At 37.9% G+C, this 20,144-nt stretch overlaps 2 protein-coding genes across 5 annotated transcripts; one reads left to right on the forward strand and one right to left on the reverse strand.

Moving 5' to 3' along the window:
• Positions 1-2,565: 2,565 nt before the first annotated feature.
• On the reverse strand, positions 2,566-11,806 carry LOC137959295 (probable sodium/metabolite cotransporter BASS4, chloroplastic). 4 transcript variants are annotated; one of them, XR_011114064.1, is made up of 16 exons: positions 11,524-11,806; positions 10,919-11,024; positions 10,644-10,751; positions 10,477-10,544; positions 9,667-9,745; positions 9,476-9,534; positions 9,319-9,387; positions 7,893-8,006; positions 7,535-7,556; positions 6,267-6,341; positions 6,114-6,181; positions 5,829-5,914; positions 4,943-5,069; positions 3,221-3,322; positions 2,937-3,141; positions 2,566-2,832 (listed from the first exon to the last, which is right to left on the reverse strand). XR_011114064.1 is itself a non-coding variant. In XM_068806697.1 (15 exons), the coding sequence occupies exons 1-15, from the start codon at positions 11,722-11,724 to the stop codon at positions 3,088-3,090; spliced, it is 1,338 nt and encodes a 445-aa protein (XP_068662798.1). In that variant the 5' UTR covers positions 11,725-11,806; the 3' UTR covers positions 2,566-3,087. The 4 variants fall into 4 exon arrangements, 3 of the variants coding, with proteins under 3 accessions (XP_068662798.1, XP_068662801.1, XP_068662799.1); XM_068806697.1 differs by having other exon boundaries at positions 2,566-3,141; XM_068806700.1 differs by lacking the exon at positions 6,267-6,341 and having other exon boundaries at positions 2,566-3,141.
• Positions 11,807-15,068: 3,262 nt separating this feature from the next.
• LOC137960145 (zinc finger protein WIP3-like) lies at positions 15,069-17,815 on the forward strand. The gene is made up of 2 exons (XM_068807648.1): positions 15,069-15,691; positions 16,979-17,815. Exons 1-2 carry the CDS (start codon positions 15,128-15,130, stop codon positions 17,417-17,419), a joined length of 1,005 nt encoding a protein of 334 aa, XP_068663749.1. The 5' UTR covers positions 15,069-15,127; the 3' UTR covers positions 17,420-17,815.
• The last annotated feature ends 2,329 nt before the right edge of the window (positions 17,816-20,144 follow it).

Genomic DNA, 20,144 nt, shown 5'->3' on the forward strand with positions numbered 1-20,144 from the left:
TGGTGGGGGAATTGATGGTAATGATGGGTGAAGATGTTTAAACAAGTCAGCTTTCTTTTAATTAGGGACTATATCTCAAATGCTGGAAAAGGGAAAGAATGATAGAATGGTGTCCAAAACTTACTCAAAATTCGATACATCAATTGTACAGGAGAGAAGAGGTTCTTAGAATCTGGTGATCCAAGGAAAGTTTAGTGTGTTCAATGGAGCATTTCTCATAACTGGATCAGAAGTTACTTAGATTGCAAATATTGCTCGGGAGGAGATCCTGCGCAATGCTTGAACTACTAACATGATCTTACTATAGAGGTTTACAAGGTGAACCAGGAGAAATGGAGATTATTGTCTCACCCTTAAATTAATTAGTAAGCCCTAAAACCACACTCGCATTGCTATGCTGAATGCAGTTGCTTGAACATACAAAAATTGACAGACGTACATGCAACATGTAATGGCAATGGTATTGAAAGACTTGAATTCAGACAGATCATCAGTCTACCCCAGAGAAATTTGATGGAAGTCAGTGATCAAATTTTTTATGCACTTTTTGTGTACTTCTAATGTGACTTTCAGTTTTTTTTTTGTGATTGCTATGTATGTTTCCAATACAGTTATAGTTTATATGTTTACTTATTTCGTTTATGAAAGGCCCCAAGCCAAAAGGAGCATTACAAGGCCTGAGAGGGAGTGTCCTTAACAATGAGGGATCGGAGGGGCACTCCTCTAGCAAGAGAGTCAACCTAGCCGTAAGCTGAATGTTACATTGGGTCCAAGGTCTTATCCTAAAATGACTAGCCACTTAGGAAACCTTTTTTGCCAACTAGTAAGTGCAAAATCTTTATACTCACTAATGTATAAGAGACTATCCTTAACACTCCCCCTCACGTGTAGGCACGTGGATAATTTGGGTAGAGGCCCTCACGTGGTTTGTTGCACCAGTTGGTGACAACGAAAGAGTACCTTCCACAATGAGGTTACCCTGAAAGTGAGATATGAAAATCCTTACCCTTGGGCTAGGGCGGTCAATTAAGCTAATGTGGCATCAGCCAAACCAAGCAGACCATCGAAAGAGAGAAGAGTTTCACTACCCAAGGGGTGGCCGCATCTGCCACCGTTGAATCTGTGGCCAAATCTTTCCTTGCTCTATGACGGAGACGTCCCTGGCAAGAGCGACATAGTACTCTCTCACCTCCCACACGCTCTTGCAGACACCTGTCCCACGACCTTACCCCACCGATCAGGCGTTCCCTCGGGAAACACAACCAGCACCTCCTTGAACACATTGTCTTGCAACTGGCACCACACCCCCGGCAAAGCCTCTATCATTTGTGAAGTAGTCATGCTCGACGATGACCCATCCAAGCCTCAGTATAGCGTATGCCATATTAATATTTGACTATGCCGAGTGGAAGTCAGTACCCTACATCCACCTCAATCAGATCACCATAGATGCCCTAAAACCCTAAACCCTAGCTTCCGAAATTGGGTCTGCAGAAGGATGCAAGAAGAAAGAATGGGAATTTTCTGGAAAAGAGAAAAAAAAAGATAGATACCTAAACTGGTAGCGATAATAGATCGAAGAGGATTACATTATCTCTGTGGGTTGACCGAGTCAACTCACAAAACCTGCTCTGATACCATGTTAAATTTATAAAAAAGAGAAATCCTTCACTAACTTGTTCTTTTAATCTGAGTACATGAACCTCTATTTATAATAGAGGAAACTATTTTTTGAAGAGAACGTATATATATAATATAGGAAACTAGTACAGTCCATTACAATTAAACTACCCTTGTCCCAATTACACCCAAATTCTCACACTTAAAGATGGATCCAAGCATAATTAAATAATTTAATATAAATAGAAGACTAATATAACCAAGGGCCCTGTTTCTTATACTTGAGAACGTGTCACCACTTAATCAGGTCATGCTTGAAGCTGGATTCAGCACCACTTTACAGGAAGAGCCACATCAATATCTCTATTTTCTGAGCTACACGCACTGGGCAATGAAGAAAGGCCAGGTAATAGGAAGGGATTCTTCTTAGAGAAGACTTTACACTTTAGAGAGGAGTCATCCTTTCCAAGTTGATAGGCGTTGTCCATTCTCTCAAGGACAGAGCTCTAGAGCGCTTTGTCCAACCTCAAGAAGAAAAGGGGGAAACCTAAGTAGCAACCAACTTGGCAGCCTAGAATGAATGTCATGGCATCAAGGTTCACTTGATCAAGTTTGAAGCCGAACATGGCTGACTTATGCCAGTTCACCTTTTACCAGTAGACTAGTTCAAAGACAGCAAGAACCGCCTTGAGGTTGAGGATTTGGTCTCGCAAACCATTGATGAAGATGACCGTGTCATCCACAAATTGGATGGTGGGGACATCCAAGGATAGGGTGCATGAAGTAGATTGCAGTCAGCCAATGTCCCTAGCTTTGACGAGAGGGCCAACAAGACTCTCAACCGCAATATGGAACAGGAGTGGGGAGATTGGTTCCCCCTGCTTGATGCCTCTAGATCCATTGGAATAGCTGCATGTACTCCCATTGATGAGAACAGAGTACATAGAAAATAATTTCATTAAACAGCACATCAAACCACAAGTCAGGCCCTACTGGATACAAATCGTTGTCCTTAATTACATTGCATACACAACTTGGAACTGAATTAAACCAAACATGGAATACAAAATCCCCTGACCTAGACATCATTTCCTTGGATAAAATGATAAAAAAATTTTGTATTTACTGGCCGTGTTTATGGTCGACTGGTTGTGAGGACTGGAAAAGTAAATGTTTCTGGTTGTTGTGTCTGTGGTTGTTTATGGATATCACCTGTTTTAGTTTGTTATTGATCAGCTCATAAATGTTAATAAGAAAAGTAAAACAAATGAGTATGTGGGTTCGTGTGTTATTTAGCAAGAATTGGTCATCTTAACCTGCGGAAAATGTGTTATGGGCCTTTAGAGTGCAGCAATTTTCAGTTTTCCTCCATGCGAGGAATCCACTCATGTCTGAACTTCATGGGTCTCTGCACAATGTCAAGGACTTGAGGGTGAGACCATTCATTTTTTCATGTTTCATGATGATTCATGATGGGTCTTTCTGAAGCCAAAAGTTCACCAGAAATGAATCGATAATAATCTGCACCAGGAAGAAATGACGTGAACTTAAAAGTTAAAAAGTTCAGTTTGAAAATAAGATCCAAAGATAGAACTAATACCTGGTTAATGTGGGCAGCAACACAAGGCAGTACCAACAGGCCAGGTTCTCCGAGTGCTCCACCAAGTTGCTCCACAACAGCTACCATGACAGGGAGAGTTTTCTGTTCATTAATAAAATGCAAATAGCCTCAGGAATGGATTGTGTGAAGTTGTGAGTAATTTGCCCCCTACAGCTAGCACTTCGTAAAAAATCACAAAAAGGTTAAAAAAGACAATTGCCCACAGATATGTTTCTCAGATGTTCCTACTGATTCCGAACTAAAAACAGGATTCCATATCGTTGTTATCAAGGAAATGTTTTCTTAATGTGCAATCATTAGCACTTCACGATCGTCTATGATTTTATTATTCCTTTTCCCACTTTCTAAAAAAAAAAAACTCTCCTTTTTCTAACTCAGATAGAGGTGTTGGTGGAAGTTTGGAGATGAGAAGAACTTTCAGAGTGCGAAGCTAAGCTGATGTTTTGCTGATATGAGATGATTAATCAAATGGTTTCAGAACTACATGATACTTGACTTCCTATGCCTGTCATCAGTGCTTCTTTTGGGTCTCCATTACCATTTATTACTTTAGTCACTAGTGAGGTCAACCCTGATGGTGACGAGGACACACACTGGTGAGGCTTCAACCAGAAAGTCTCCCAATAAAAAGTCACCAGCAGAGACAACAAGCAAAGGTCAAGGTCACCATATGCTATGATTTTGCATTTCACACAATCTTTCTGGTTCGATTTGTCATTTTGCCCATTTAATTTACAACTTTTCCCCTTCCAGTCCTTAGAAAACTTTTTTTCTCTTTTCTTTTCCAACAGGCTTCTAGAACTTCAAGCAATGCACCAGACTGTTTGTTAATATATTGTATAGTTGGCCTGGCTCCATCCTAAATGACTAGCCCAAGTTTAATCTAGGATCTTTATAGCCTACAACCAAACACCATCACCCTCTCAAGCCCAAACTACTAGCATGAGATTTAAGAGCAAATGTTAACAGCCTACAGAACTAAGGAATTTTCAATACCACCTCTCACATCCTGGGACACCAACGGGCCACAAAGCAGAAATACAATTGAGCTTGGACTTGTTTTGAAAAAAAATGCAAAATTTAACCAAAGTCTTTTTGCAGCTTTTAAGCCTGGGATCTTCCAAACACATACCGATGTTCAACTCTTTACCCACTAACAGTCCCTCTCATCCCTAGGCAACAGCTTGAGACATGGAACAGAGACACCAGCCACAGAATTGTAGGACTATGGGACTTTACCCCAACATTATCTATCTTTTTTATTTCATTCCTCTAATAAAAGCACTCACGTTAGTTTGAATACAAAATGCCATTTGGGACAAAATCCACATTAATTTCCTCTTTTATTTCCACTTTCCTACTCTCAGTTACGTTTTGCCAAGTAATATTTACTTCCAACTTCCCAAGTGCCAGCCTAAGTAAAGAAAGCTTGTTTAGGCAGGTTGGCAGAAGCAGTAAAAGTTTGTAACATATATCATAAACCCTAACATATTTTTAAGTGAGAAGCTTATCTAATAAGGTTCTAATTGGATGAAAGTTCACTGTCTGGGTTGTAAAGCTGTTAACATAAAGTACACTTTCCACAATTTTTGCAAAAGAAAAAAGTAGGAATCTCTCAAGCTCTTGAAAGTCATTTAAATGAGATTCAATTGCATTATACCACAAAAAACTGTTGACAATGGTGAGCATGCAATAACCAACCTGACTACTAACAATCACCACAGCATGCTTATTCTCTTTATTAGAAAAAGCCTTGCTATGACCAGAGAGAAATGAGAGGATGTCAACTGCAAATGTGTTTAATCCTAACAAAATGAGATGCACAAGTCTGCAGAAAATGATGAAAATGATTTCTGTCAGTTCACGAAAATCCATTGAGCTCAAATCAATTCATGCATGTAGCATCCAAAAGTGAAGTGAAAAAGTGCCTGCATCAAATTTAGTAATACACTTAACCGATAAACCATACTATTCACATTCTTTAACTTGACTGATACACATTAGTTCTATAATTCAACCAGTCTTTCATCCCTGAATTCTCATACTCCTCTCAAAATAAGAATTCAGAAAGACTAACCCAGAAAGGCCCTTCGTCTATCAACTAAAAAAACTGAGTCACCAGAAAACCACAAATAATTTTTATTTCTTTTTTCTGTTTTTTCTCTTTCATGATTGGTCAGCACATTAATGAGAAAAAAATAGAAAATAGCCAATTTATAAGTGTGAGAAAGCTATTAAAATAATCATGGTACAGGAAATAGACAATGGCAGGAAGACACAGATTTACTATAGATTGACCTCGGGCAACCCAAATTGTTTCACTAGCACTGGCTTTCTGAGATCCAAACAAGAAGAAGCTTTTAAGAACAAAATTTCTGCAATTCAGTTAACCTATCTTTTCCAGTACCGGCACCAACTAGTTGCCTGAACAAGCATAAATTCAAGAATGCACTGATATATTCAATAGGGTACAGCATCAACTTATATTGCAAAACACATTTCACCTAAATCCATGTAGATGTATTACCCCTGTAGAATGCAAAAGTTTGATTTTATCCACAATGTCTAAGAGGGAATGACTACTTACGTCCCTAGCACAGTGGCTATGAAAAATACTGCCGGCTTAACCATTAAAAGCAATGGTCTAGATCTGCTTACTTGTATCCATGGCACCTGAGTAACAGGAAAACACAGAAATTGGTGAGAGAAGATTTCCTTAACCCACAAAACATATTACTTTCAGATCAAAGACAATAAGATACCTACTACATGCAAACACGGAAATTTTTCCAAATTCTGTATATTTTATTCTTCCACATGTCACTGATAGGAATTGAGACGAAAAACAGGAAAGAGATAAGTCAAGCTGTACCAAGCTAAGAAGAATGGCACTAGTGTTTGAGAAAAGCTTGCGATTCTGATCAACATATTCTGCTACCCCTGCACAGACTATTTTCATGTTAACAATGAAAGTGCATTATCGGAGATATTGAGGATATCCACAAATAGCAGAGAGTTCTTGAACCTATTGCACATAAGCTCGTGATATGGGCAAAAGATTCCCAGCTACCAGCTATTGGAATATCCCAGCTTAAGTCATCTGGGAATGGATCCAAATGAAGAACTTCAATAATTGATTCCAGATGCAGGTTACTTGGATACTTATACCATATAGATTTGGAAAATGCAAACTCCACTTTGACCTTCACAAGCACAACAATGTACTTGTATGATGCTACAAATTTTTATTAGATGCTTTTTCTACATCCACTGCTTTTTAAAAAACTGCAGTATCTGTTTTCAAATTCCCACCAGTCTGCTATGACATCTACCCAATTGCATATTGGCACCCCATGCAAGTAAAATACTTAACTTGCAGGTACACGTTGAGTTGGTAACACATTTCTGTCTGCATGGTAAATTACTACACTTTGACACTTAAAATAGAGAAAATAAATAAATAAAATGTTCATGTCTCAAAATGAGTACAGAAGAATACAAAATTGCATGCCTCAAAAGTTTTATCTCTTCTATCTTTTACAGTAATTACTAGAATCAAGGCTCCAAATCTCAATAAATTCCAATAGAGAACAATTTCCAGAAGAGAATTAAGATTTTAAAAATATTAGTCCAAGATGGGTTCCAATAAACTACATAGAACAAAAAGAAATAAAAAGTAATGATATTACCCTTACTTTTGCATCTTAGTTGTGAAAGCTGTATCAAAATTTATTTATTTTTGAAATAGCAAAATATAATTACTTTAGCTCAAATTTTTTTCATCTACTCCAGTAAGACATGTGTTTCATTATAAAAATAATTCTTTTAATACTTAAATTTAAAAATTTAACCTACCCGTCAGCATAGCTAATAGAATGATACACTTCACTAGGATTTATCCCCTTCTGGAAATAAATCATATTTATGTCCTCTACTGAACACATTGAAACTTGAATCCCGCCTGTAAATCATACATACTATAATACACTCTTATAATCTCTCCCAACTAGAAGACTAACTTCACTCACCACAGTAATCCACCCCATATTCTGACTTTCTCCTTTTTCTGATACTGAAGCTCTATAAACAACTGCTTTCTCATTTCGCTCTATAATTATATCTTGTCAACCCAAAACAGCACATAAATGCATCCATATTTAAATCTAACTTCCCAACATGATGAATAGTATAAAATAAAAAGAATCTAAACCAAAAAAATAGGAAAATGAAAAAGATATGCACTTAAATGCATCAAGCTTCAAAGAATATAGAGATGATTAAGGTAAAACTTACAGGGAAATGAACTTCGAAAAACCTGCACATGGATAAAGGCAACTATGAGTCTAGAACTCCTGCCAGCAAAAAAAGTACCAAAGCATACTACCATAGGAATGTAGAAGAACCATAATTCTCTATCTTTTTTCCTAAGAAATTCAGTTACAATTTTCATGCATCCATCGTTTGAAATTTGAAACATGAGACAAATAAACTTTGTCCAAAAGAACATACACTAATATCATAACATATACATGGAAAACAGATACAAAGTTTAGTGTTAACTTTTAAAAACAAATATGTAGAAAAGCTGGATATATTGTTTAAATGGACAAAATTCTTGGTATTTATCCATAAACAGAAGCTGAGAATATACCTTTCCCAGAATGAGAGGAACCAAAAGTGTGACAACAAGGCTACGGAATAATTGTTGGGTAGGAACAGAGACCCCAATGCCACCAGCTATTAGCTTTGAGAGAGAAAATGGTACCTATAACATAACACAAACTCCAAACATAAATAAAATATTTGGTCAACAAACTTATTATAAATTAAATAAAAGTTGTCACCATTTCAGCTGTTTATATTCCAAAATGAAGACAACATTTCTTTAGACCATGACAAGAGACTGTATAAAGACAGCATCCTAAATTGACTGATTCCGGGAAAAAACCATGGTAATAGATTTTACTGAAGAAAGTGTTATCTTCACATGTAGTACATAGAGGGTTGAACTAAGAAATAAACAGATTTTGAATGACGCATAAGTGAGTTGTGCCAAATTCAAGTAAAATGAAAGTACAGCCACCATGTCTGACCAAACCAATTAAAATTGACAAATCAAGAGGTATATTACAGAATGAGGTTGATCATCACCCCATTTGAGTTCCATAGTTTCAGTAGACCATCCCACCACCACAGCACTACTAGATTAGGACTGACATATAGAAGGACCTCAAGATCTTCTGTTTCTTAAAAAACTATGAAATGTTGGACCTGATTAGACCTTAGGGAAAAAAACTCAAATGGTCCACTCTAGAAGCACATAACGGTAATTATGTGTCATCAGAACAGCAGAGAAAGATAAAACTAGAAGTGGAAAGGTGGAGGCTGATAGTTTGGTCTATTCAGAAATTGTAGTTAAAAGTCCTTAGATGCGTAAGCATTCCCCTTTTGTGAAGTACATTTCTCTTGTGTATGCTGGAGACTTGAGGTAATCCACGCTTGTGGTTGCTTTTGCCTTTCCTTCAACAAAATTGTCTATCATCATTTGAGTAAAGGAAAACCAAGCCTCAACCTCATGTCTTTGATGAAAGACCTAATGGAACAATAAAACAGTATAGGTTATTCTCAGTTTAACCCCTCCTAGTCCTCATCCTGTTTTCAACTGTAACAGGATATCCATTTACTTTAATCTTACATTAGTAAGTTCACATAAAAGGAAATTGAAGGCAGACAATATTGCATAAGACTTTCCTCCTTCCTACTGTCTTCAATGTGAAATTAGTTAAAAACTCTTTATAAACTTATGAAGCATAAATCTGTTTTAGCACTCAACAATATCAACACACTGTTCAATTTTTTATAAATATAAGTTTAAAATTTTTCGCAATCTAATCCAAACCCTAACACAGGGCTCCTCCTAGCAAAAAAATTGGTAAAGGGAGGAGTAACTCTTTCTTGGTAATTTGATCATTTCATGCAGTTTTTTTAAATGATTTTTTATGAGAAGGTATGTTCCTTATATTATAGAATCGTCAACATAGAAGATTAGAAACTGATAAGAAGAAAGCTTAACTTACAATTAGAATGCCTAACAAGTTAGAAACAACAGTCATCGCAAGAGCCAAAGCTGAGTTCCCCCTCGCAAGCTGCAACCATGAACTCTCTATCCAATTAAACAACGAGTCCCCATCTACAAAGAAGAAAAAAAAGGCAAAGGAGAAAAATATAACATACTGTAGTTAATGCCACTCCACTTGATAATGTTGTTGGCATACAGCAAAAAATAGCTAGTCCTGTATCATAGAATTAGAAAGTTAACGAAAATTAACAGACAGAGACATAGCCAAGTAAAATGTCAAGAGCAAGGATGAGATTTTCCTCTCAGCTCCAAAATAAAAAATAAAAATATACTTCAAAGTACTTACCTGTAACAAATTCCTGGGGTGACAATTGAAGTTTCATAATAAATTTTGAGAAGAATGGACTGAAGCAAAGAATTGAGCTCTGCAAGAATCAGAAATTTGTAAGTAAATACATGAGAAAAAAAAGAACTCATATAGGATCAATTGATGCATAAAAATTTTACAGTCCCTTGTCTCCTTTTAGTATTATCTGAGGGTGTAGCTAGGGGCTGGGGCTGAGCGCCAAGTAAGGTTTGCAGATTCTTCTGAACTTGGGTAAAGGCAACAGGAGTAGCTCCTCCTATCTCCTTCTATTAATCTAAGATCGCAAGATGGGGTCAGCCCAATATTTCAAGTTCAGTTGCCCAGCCAAACCAATTGCAGTAGCCATCCAACACAAGAAAAGATAGGCATCACTAAGAAAACCTATTCCTAAAACAAAATGAGAGGAATAAACTGTAAATTTCGCTTGCACAATTGCTGATTTTGTCACTTGGATGACATGTTGCCACCTGACTTAGTTTTTGTTTCTCTTTTATCTTTTCTTTCACTCGTTTCCGACTCGTCTTGCCTCCTATGCTCTCATCCAACAACCTCATAAATAAAGGAACATGAAGGTTTTGTAGTGGAGTTGCAATGTTTAAAAAAAGTATCTACTTGCTTTTGTTGCTATAGAAGCAACAATTTTTTTCACTTCAGCAGCTGAAATTATGAATTTTTCCACATAAATGATTATTAAGGGATAAGAAAAAGTACAAAAAGACAGGAATTTCAGAGAAAAACACAAAAACAGCAAATCTGCTTGGAGAAGATATAAGACAACCCGTATTATACCAGCCCAAATATTCCAGCTGGCCATGCTTCTGCAGCTGCACCAATGTCGCCACCTTTTAACGTAAGCCCTGAATAAGAAATAGAAGCAAGAAAGACTATATAAAATAAATAATGATACAACAGCAAAAGTTTAAGACGAAAATAAATAAATGGTTTGAAATAATCACCTGAGATGAAAAAAATGCCGAAGGTGCTGAATTTTGAGAAACCATATCTGTGGGCAACACAACCAAGACTGGGATTTGCAAGTCCTAAAGCTACTCCACTTATGAGAGCTACATGAATATCATAAAAAAAAAAAAAGCAATTTGCTAATCAACATGAGCTCGGATTCAATAGCACCAGTACTCAAAATATAATCGATACTCAACCAGAGGACTATGAGCAGGTTTACTCAGAATGTACATTTATTCACTGAAAGAGGGCCAACTAGCCGCACTACCTAAAGGAAGAAAGTTTGCTGATGCAAAAGCAAGCAGTGGTTGTGCCAACTTCAACACATCCGTTGTACTTGATTGCCCCAAGTTTCCATCTCCATAACCATGTATCTGGAAAAACAATCAGTGAGAATAAAATAAAACAGAGTAGAACAAATTTTTTAAACTCCAAAGAGATTTTCAACGAGATGTCTTGGCAAGAGAGCAAACATGATAACTGCATTGTAGATCTCCGGTCTCCCTCCAACAGAACGCTTACTGTTACATTTAAAAACTTGGGTAATTGAACATTTATCTCCGTAAATTTAAACTTCTGAAATGTTTGTTTTACCCGTCATTTCACCTCTTAAAGTATCTGTATTAGTATCCCAAGTCACTCATCCGACCACTAGAAATTTTGGCCATGGTCAATCACTGAGGCCAACTCTGAGCATTTCTAATCAATTACACACTTCAATTGCAGAACAAGATTTACTGTCGAATTCGGTCTCGCGATTTCTTATTTCAATGTCCGCGCAACATTCAGAACTAATCGCAGGATATATCTGTCGTTTACCGTATCGACACACAAATGAATTTGAAAAACTGAGGTGCACAAGCTAAAGAAAACCTGATCAGATCTTCCGCTTGCTCGGCATGTTTGCGGTAAAGAGCGAAATTTTCCAGTAATTGACATTTCAAGCCTAGAATATCGAACTTTTCCAACAACACAGACAGGCCCAGTGTGAAACTCGAGATTCCGTAGCCGGAGAGAGCCATTTCCTGCCGTCAGAGGTCTAAATTTCAGGAGCTCAGCCACTCCCGCCACCATTCTACCTGTTCGAGGTCGACGCTGAACTAGAGTAGGTAGTTTACCTTCACGTCGACACGACGAGCGCAAATCGCCTTCACGTTTTTGTAAGGAATGGATCGGAATCGAATCCGGGTATGTACACAATAACCTGGTCGCGATTCGGATCCTTATCAGATTTTCACTGATAACGACAATTTTTCTTTTACCATGAAAAAAACTCAGTAACGATAATTCGTAACGAGCTACGAATTCATCTAGCTTCTAACGTCCGAGCTGCATCCACGCAGCCATCGATGACGTTCGTGTTCACTGAAATGCAAAGGCAAGAGAGATATATGGATAAACAAATTGCCAAATAACGCAATTTGTGGGAGTGGACTCAAATTCAGCCACGAATATGCTCAGTAAAATTTTTTAACCAAAATAAATTATAATTTATTGTTTCATTATCTTAAAAGAAAACAAAACACAAATTAGTTACTAAACTTGATAGACTAATTTGTCATTTATCAACAAAGGCCCTCGACCCATGATCCACATTAAGGATTAACAGGCAAATGCCAATTAGTTTGGAGATCCAAAAAGTGGGAAATAGTAGCGCCCAACTCAGAAACAAAAAAATCTTATTAATCTATGAATGAAAATGTTCGAGTTTGACTTGATTTAAATATTTCGAACTTGAGCTTAGCCTTGAACCAAAAAAATTTAACCAAGTTTGAGCTCAAGCTCAAGTCAAGTTCGAGCTCCAACTTACATTGAAAACTGAAAAAATAAAAATGCCATTGAATTGCAAGTTATCATAGAAGAGTCTAAGACTTTGCAATGAAGCGTACTAATTATAATAATAAGCTTAATAGGCTTAAAAGAAAGAGCAAACACCTCTATCAATAATGTTTATTTTATTGGCAAACAACAACATCATATGTTAAGTAAACCAAAAGGGTTGAATGATCGATCGTCTTTGAGGTTTGAGGTAAATAAGAGAAACTATTAACCAACTAAAGAGGGAATTAACAAGAGCAATTAATGGGTATTTTTATAAAAAAAATCTATGCTAATGAGTCGGCTCACGTGCTAACAAATCAAACTTGAAAAATCTTGAGTTTGATTTGTTATACTTCATGAGCCTTATTTCAAATTTGAGCTCGAGCTGAACTCAAGTAAAAACTGAACCCAAGCTAGAACATCCAAATTGTTAATTATAACAAATTTCCCAATAATAAGGTTTAACAATTGTGGTTTCCAAGCAGCCCATGAATCAACAATCTATGTGAAATTGTGAATGCAAGATTCAACAATTGCAGCGAAATACTCTACGGATGCCACATACGTGATTTCTGTTCCTGATTTTCGACATTTCCCTTTCTTGTTGGTTCTGATCGTCAAAACAATGTTGTGCCAGAAATGAGTATTCACACTCGGACCCGGGCAAGCAGGTTAAAGTCAAAGTAAAAGTCTCTCCAAGCAGTCTCCGCCTACCCTCTTGGGTCGTTAAGTTTTGGTTTCTTCTTCCAATCCACCAACACCTAAAGTCCTCTTCTGTGCAGTCGTATATCATGATTCCCTCAAGACTTCAAAACTTCTGCCGCACCGTCTTTGGTGGGATTTTTCTTTTCGTCTCACCTTTCGTCAAGTCAGAAATTATCCCACAAATTTAGCAGCCAGATGAGATTCACATAGGCAGTACTGAAATTAGAGAGATGGATTGAATCATCCCAACGTCATCTAGGTGTGAACGGAATTGGGAGGCCAGAACCCAGGTGGAAGAATATCTAACCGGAGTGATCCAAATGGTTCCCCAAGAAGATGGTGCAAAATAAAAAAATGCCAGCCATCACCTTGACACAGTAGCTGATCCGTGCCGGACAATTGAATCAACCTGGGGTCTTCATATGAGAAGATCGAGTACTTCTTTGTTCTGGGTTATTACGCTGACGTCCAGGCTTGGTTTTTAAGCGAAGTCACGGGACCAATTGCTGGTTCTGTGTCTGGCTTTGTGAAATCACAAGCCTTGTCTGGAGTGATCGCTTGAACAAAGACGAAGAGGAGACGAGCAAAAAAGAAAGGGTTTCTCTTTTACCCATCTTTTCCCACAACAGTTAGTTTCATGCACCAGAGTTATCTCATCTTTCCCCATCTGCGACTCTGCTAGTGTTTGAAAACTCATGATATCCAGTAAGACGCAACTTGGGTGGTTAGAGAAAGCTGATCTCTGCTAGTGTTTCACCCAAATTGGAGCAGCCTCGTCTTCTCGATAAACTACCTAACACAATTTTCTTCTCGAGAACGAAGAAAAAAAATATCTCAGTTCTCTGATACACGTTCAGAGCGAAGATGCGCGTGGTCCCACTGGCATTTCTGGGCAATTTCTGTTCAGGAGATCTGCTAAATGCTAAAAGACCAGCACAAGGCCCGGTTTCAACTTTCAACCGTTTCAGAGACGCTAAATCATTGAACCCTCTGGTTTCTTCTCAAAGCTGGAGTATGAAAGGTTGGAAATCAATTGCATTTGAAACTTTTTAAGTCAGGGAAAGCAATGGAGAAGACAACATTGACAGATGAGGAAAAAACCAAAGGGAGGGCATGCTAAAGAGAAAAAGAGGAGGTGATATTACTCCTGAAAATCCGCTTCCTTTTATCTTGTCGGCTCTTCTTGGCCTTTCATACGATATTTGTACGTGGAGACATGGCATGCATATCCAGAAGAACAGTTCAAAAGTGGCGTTAAATGTCCATGAACCCAAGATAGAGAATATTAGTTAATTTTGGATTTTCCGCAAGAGATTGATTGATTGTTCGTTTTCGTCTTTCTAATATTGATCGAAACAGCAGTCGATCATGCTTGATGAAATTTCCAGGCGACCGACAGAATGCGGCAGCAGTAAAGGCTGCAGAGAGATCAGGATATATATTAATTACAGGTAAGCATAAATAAAAAAGACTAAAATGGAAGAGATGCCGTTTGGCATAAAGAAATAAGAGAAGAAACGATTGTCAAAGAGCATAAGGCCGGAGAATGGTGTCAAAATCTCACGGCATTTTGTTGCGCCTTCTATTTCTGAAAATAACCCAGAAAACTATAATCACATAAGAGCTCCGGGATTTGTTTCTGTATACATATTACTGTGCGAGTTTTCTCTCTCATGTTTTCCTCGATCCACTACTGAGCTCCCCTTCAACAGCTGAACAGCTGAGGCGCCTCTCTTTCTTTCAAAAGCAAAATAGTGGGAGAGACTCCAAAAAACACGTCATCCTTGACACGCTTTCTTTTGTCCAACCCTCGCTGTTTCTCAAAGAAATAAAGGAAAAAGCCTCCCCTGAAGCGAAAGGATCTTCCACGATCCTACCAGAACTTGAAGGCTAGCTACAAAGGGCTCCGAGTGAGTACCTCTGACGAGTTATTCTGATCTCTCCCGAGGAGATGGGAATAAAGAAGCACCATGCAGAGGAAATGGGTTTTTGTTTCCAGGCTCCAACTTTCATTGAATGGCTCAAGCCATCAACTGCACCTTCTCCAACTCTTGCTCCTCCGCTTTCTGCAACTCCTTCCATGCCTCAGCAACTTCAGTACTTCTCCAACGCCAGCTATTTCGGAGTTCCTTTCTATTACCACCAGCAGCAAGAGGAAGAGACCCATCATCCGAAAACTCAGTGCCTTCCTCTTCTGAGCAGCTTCAAGGAGACCAAACCGATGAAAGAAGAGAAGGTGGGGTCAGAAAACTCGAGCCCTTCTCTGAAAGAAGAGAAATCAGAGAAAGTTACTGTTTCTTTACACATCGGATTACCTGATTCAAGCAGTTTTGATGGCCAGAACAAGATAGCGGGTCTTAAGGAGGAGGAATCCAAGAAGAAGAACTTTAACAGTTGCGCTTTAAGCAGTGAGAGTAGATTTTGGATCCCCACACCTGCTCAGATTCTCATTGGCCCAACACAGTTCTCTTGTTCTGTCTGCAACAAAACCTTCAATAGGTATAACAACATGCAGGTAATTAGTCTTTTTAAACATTCTGCAGTTTTTTTTTTTTTTTTTTCTTTTTCAGTTTTAGGTTAAAGGAAATTTGTTCATCTAAGTTTCTGACTTATTTACCAGTAGAGAAAGAATATGAAAAGTTAATTAAGTTCCCTTGCTGTAGGAATACTTAGTAGTAATCATCTTTTTACTTTGTTCTTACAGAAGTTTTTGGTAGTGAAAACTAGCCTGAAGTTAATTTCTGTTTAATTTTATTTCTGGCTGATTGTTACCATAGAACTTACTGAAAACACACTCACAAGTTCTGGGCAACAACTCTAACAATTCATGTTTCTCTACTTTCCTGTTTTTTTTCTACTATTTTTCTTGTTTTTTAGCATTTTGTCATGTTTAAAGGTTTTTACTTCACCTGCCGCAACATATTCTCCCTCTATATTGCTCCCCCGACACACACACACACACACAAAATAAAAAAGCTTGATAGGCTATTTTAACCATTAAAGCTCAGGTCTGGTAAATTGCTCCACCCAAATTTTTCTTCTTCTTCTAGTACGGCTTCTTTCGATCTATGAAGATCATTTTCTTGTTCTCTCGTCTGTTAGTTTCTAATGTAAAAACGAAATATGCTATCCCATCGCTGCAAAGTTCTTTGGGAGCTTCATTTTATTTAAAAACGATTCTGGGGTGTTCCACAGAAAGAAAACAATTGTGTACGTTATCGTTCCTGCCATTTTTCTTAGCACGCCAAAATGATTAGGCGGCATCATTAACATGGTTATCAAGTATTTCCTCTTTAGCTCAAAAGGTTTGATCAGAAAAAGTTTTATAGTTGCACAATCATCCCATAAAACCCAGTGAGAATTTTTTTAGAGAAAACGAATTTGCAGCAGATAATCTGACTCAACAAGCGTTTTCTGAATCCTTCTGGTCTGTCTTCCTCCTCTCTGTGGCAAGCCAGCACTGAAGCCATGATACCAAGAATCTAGGTGAAAAAACTAATACATCTATCTGAGATGAACAAATCTTTAGTAGACAGAAAATGTACCGAAACTCCAGGTTTTGACTCAACTCATATCAAATTATGCTCTTTTGTTTCCTACCTAGACTGTAATTCTATAATCAAACTTAAGATTATTCAATGGCATGCAAAAGAACTCTGTGAGTGATCTCAGACAAGAAGAATCATTTTCAATCAACTTCTTGCTAGCTTACATATGACTCTTCTCCAGTTCCTTAATCCAAAAATAGCTAGCCTGTACTTGTCTTCTTCCTGGAACTAGTATTCACTCGCAACCCTTACAGATGCACATGTGGGGACATGGGTCACAGTACAGAAAAGGGCCAGAATCTCTCAGAGGAACACAACCAACAGCGATGTTGAGGCTCCCTTGCTACTGCTGTGCTCATGGCTGCAAGAACAACATCAACCATCCGAGAGCAAAGCCACTGAAGGATTTCAGGACCCTCCAGACCCATTACAAGAGGAAGCATGGGATAAAGCCCTTTATGTGCCGAAAGTGTAGCAAATCCTTTGCAGTTCGGGGGGATTGGAGAACCCATGAGAAGAACTGTGGCAAGTTATGGTTCTGCACTTGTGGGTCTGATTTCAAACACAAGAGATCACTTAAAGATCACATAAGGTCCTTTGGCTATGGTCATTCTCCACACCCTAGTCACAAAGATTTCGAAGATGATAAGGAATGCATTACTGGCTCTGAAGACGAAGAAGTCATCTCAGCATGACGGGGAGCAACATTCTCCGTATCAGTCGATATGTATCAGGAGCCAACCTGTAGTCTAATATTTTGTAGCTTATTTAGATCTTTGCCTTCTCTTCCTATATAGGTACTGGGTTATTAGGTTTATGAGCTTATCCGAGCGTGTGCTCAGTAACAAAAAGCTCTTACAATGTTTCTTACAGAAGAGACACAGATGGAGGGTGGTTTGCTATAGAGCACAAGTGGGGTGATAAGAGGTAATAACAGCATTATATGGTTTTTTCAAAGGGTTTTACAAGTGGGTTGTTTACTTGAAGCAAGGATATGAAGTAGGTGAATTTTCTTCTTCTCTCTATCAATGGTGTTTCTGTAACACAAATTCCAACTGCGTCTTTGAAGATCAGTTGTTTGTTGTAATTCCTCAAGGAGAAAATTTACTCACTTCATTGACTATTTGTGTAATAATCATTGCAAATTTGAATCAGGTAATGAACTGCTATTTCTCAATCTCAACTTCCTTCTGTATGTTTGAAAATTTAGACATCCAGACTCTGTTTTCTCTCTCTGATGAATCCATGTAAGAAACGAAAATCATGGCACACATCACGATGGGTTGGCATTTGGACCTTCCTTTGGGATGCTAATCATGTCTTATGTCCAACTTTGCTTTGATAATGTCTATTATATGTAAAGTAGCGAAGAAATCATTGTAGAACCTTTTTCTCTTAATTTCTTTTTTAAAAGTCTAGGTGGGAAGCTGCTGCTAAAGTCTAACATTGTTGCATAAGAAAACCACTACCGCCAATTGTTTTATAGCTGCGAAGAACAATGAAAAGGCAAGTAGTGCAGATAACTCTAGAAAAGAGAAGTCTTTGCCTAAAATTAAAAAAAAAAAAAAAAAAAAAAAATTCAAGATGGGAAAAAATGAAAATAATTCTTCTGAGAATAACACCACAATTCAGCTGATCAAATGCCTGAGAACAAATACAGTATAAAAAAAATGCCAAGATTTAAGAAATATCTTCCAAGAACTTCACCCCAGAAAACGTAAGCATAACAATAATGGGATTTGTTCAAACAGCTTAAGAGAGTTCCCAACATATATATATGTTGATCATACCTTCTTGGATAACCTCTTCTAGAGAGAGAAAGAGAGAGGGAGAGAGTTTTCTTTTGGGGTGGGCTTGACCAACCTAAAAGCTGCATGGAAAATGAGCGAGTTGTTGTTTGAACAAGAGGAATCAAATAAAGGTAGTTGAGGGGAGAAGTGGGATCTACCACCATCTTTTGTCGGGAAGAAATAAACCCCTCTTCTCTCAATATCAATGCGTCCCTTCCATCTCCATTTCCGTACCTGCTCAACCAGTAATCAGAAATAATGTTCGATAAGAGTTAAAAATTAAGGGTGTCCCGTATCGTCCCAGAAAAACAATATTTGTGCAAAAGTAAGTTTGGTAACGTTGATCTTGACATGTGACGGGTCCTACTTATTCACAGGCCAAGAACACTGTCTTCTAAGTTTATGTAAAAGGGCTCCGTGATGTAGTTTTGTTGCCAGTTGGTGTGAAAAGAAGCCATGGGATTGATAGTCAGTGTTGCAGTTGAAGCAGACACTGATAATTTTCTTTCTTTCTTTTTTTCTGTCAATCCCATGGTGGGTCTGTAGCTATGCAGTGATCTAGGGCAATATAACCGAGTTTGGATGTTCTGAAAAACTGGATACACTTAAAAAATATAAAAGCTTGTTCGTTGGATCCCATGAATGAGACCCTTTTCTCCGATACCGATAATGCAATTCCGTGTTTGGGCAATATAACTCTTAACAGTCTCTATGATCAGGGATAGCCCATAGAAACGTCATTCTTAACATGATTAAAGGAGCCTGTAACAGTTCAAATATCCTTTGGAATGATTTTATAGTGAAATCATAATGAAATTTTAAATGAAAGATCATACCTAACACCAAGAAAAAAAAAAAAACCTAGACCAGTCTCGGCCATGAGAAATCCCATGATTGGGGAGAAGAAAGGCAATGACATACCAGTGACTTGTGAATTGTAGCTTAAAAAAACAATCCATTCCTCTGAATCTTGCTATCAATCATCCCCATTAAGACCCTTTAATCTCGCCAGTGTGAGCAACAAAATCTGAATTGCATGAAAATCAAATCGATAAAACATTTCCTGGCCGTTGCCTTCACCCGAATACTGGTTAAGATTTTTTTTCCTTTGAAAACTTTTCGAAACGAATACTGGTTAAGATTTCCTTTTCACTGGGTCATTTCCAAAACTTCTGCAAATCTGAAGCTTTTAAAAGTAGAGCACACGTTCAAAAAGGGTTATGATAAACTGGTGCAGCTGAATCAGCGTGACTCAGCTTGCAGAAGATTAATCTTGATATAATTCAAGATCTTTCTACAATTTTCACACACTCACACTCAATTTGCGTTAGGGTTGGAATAAATAAACACGTTCCTATAATAATAATAAAAATCCTCTCCCTATTATTTTTCTTTTTATAAAGGCACAATATGAAGACCTGGTGGTGCATTCACCGATTCCAGTTGCTCCGCCGGTGACCGGAGCAACTTTCCCTTCCAATCATCGAATGAACGCTCTACTCAGATCACAAAGATAGTGAAGCTAAAAGCGACGGACAGAGAATATTTTCTGTCGACGTTTTTCTTTTTGGAAGTTAATAGAAACTTTTCTGTAGGTAAGAGTGAAGATGTGAAAGGACTTGAAAAGAAG

Source organism: Aristolochia californica, unplaced genomic scaffold, assembly GCF_029961685.1.
Source record: "Aristolochia californica isolate CCGP_79_NKW_82.1479 unplaced genomic scaffold, dmAriCali1.0.hap1 SCAF_3, whole genome shotgun sequence".
Classification (NCBI taxonomy): domain Eukaryota; kingdom Viridiplantae; phylum Streptophyta; class Magnoliopsida; order Piperales; family Aristolochiaceae; genus Aristolochia; species Aristolochia californica.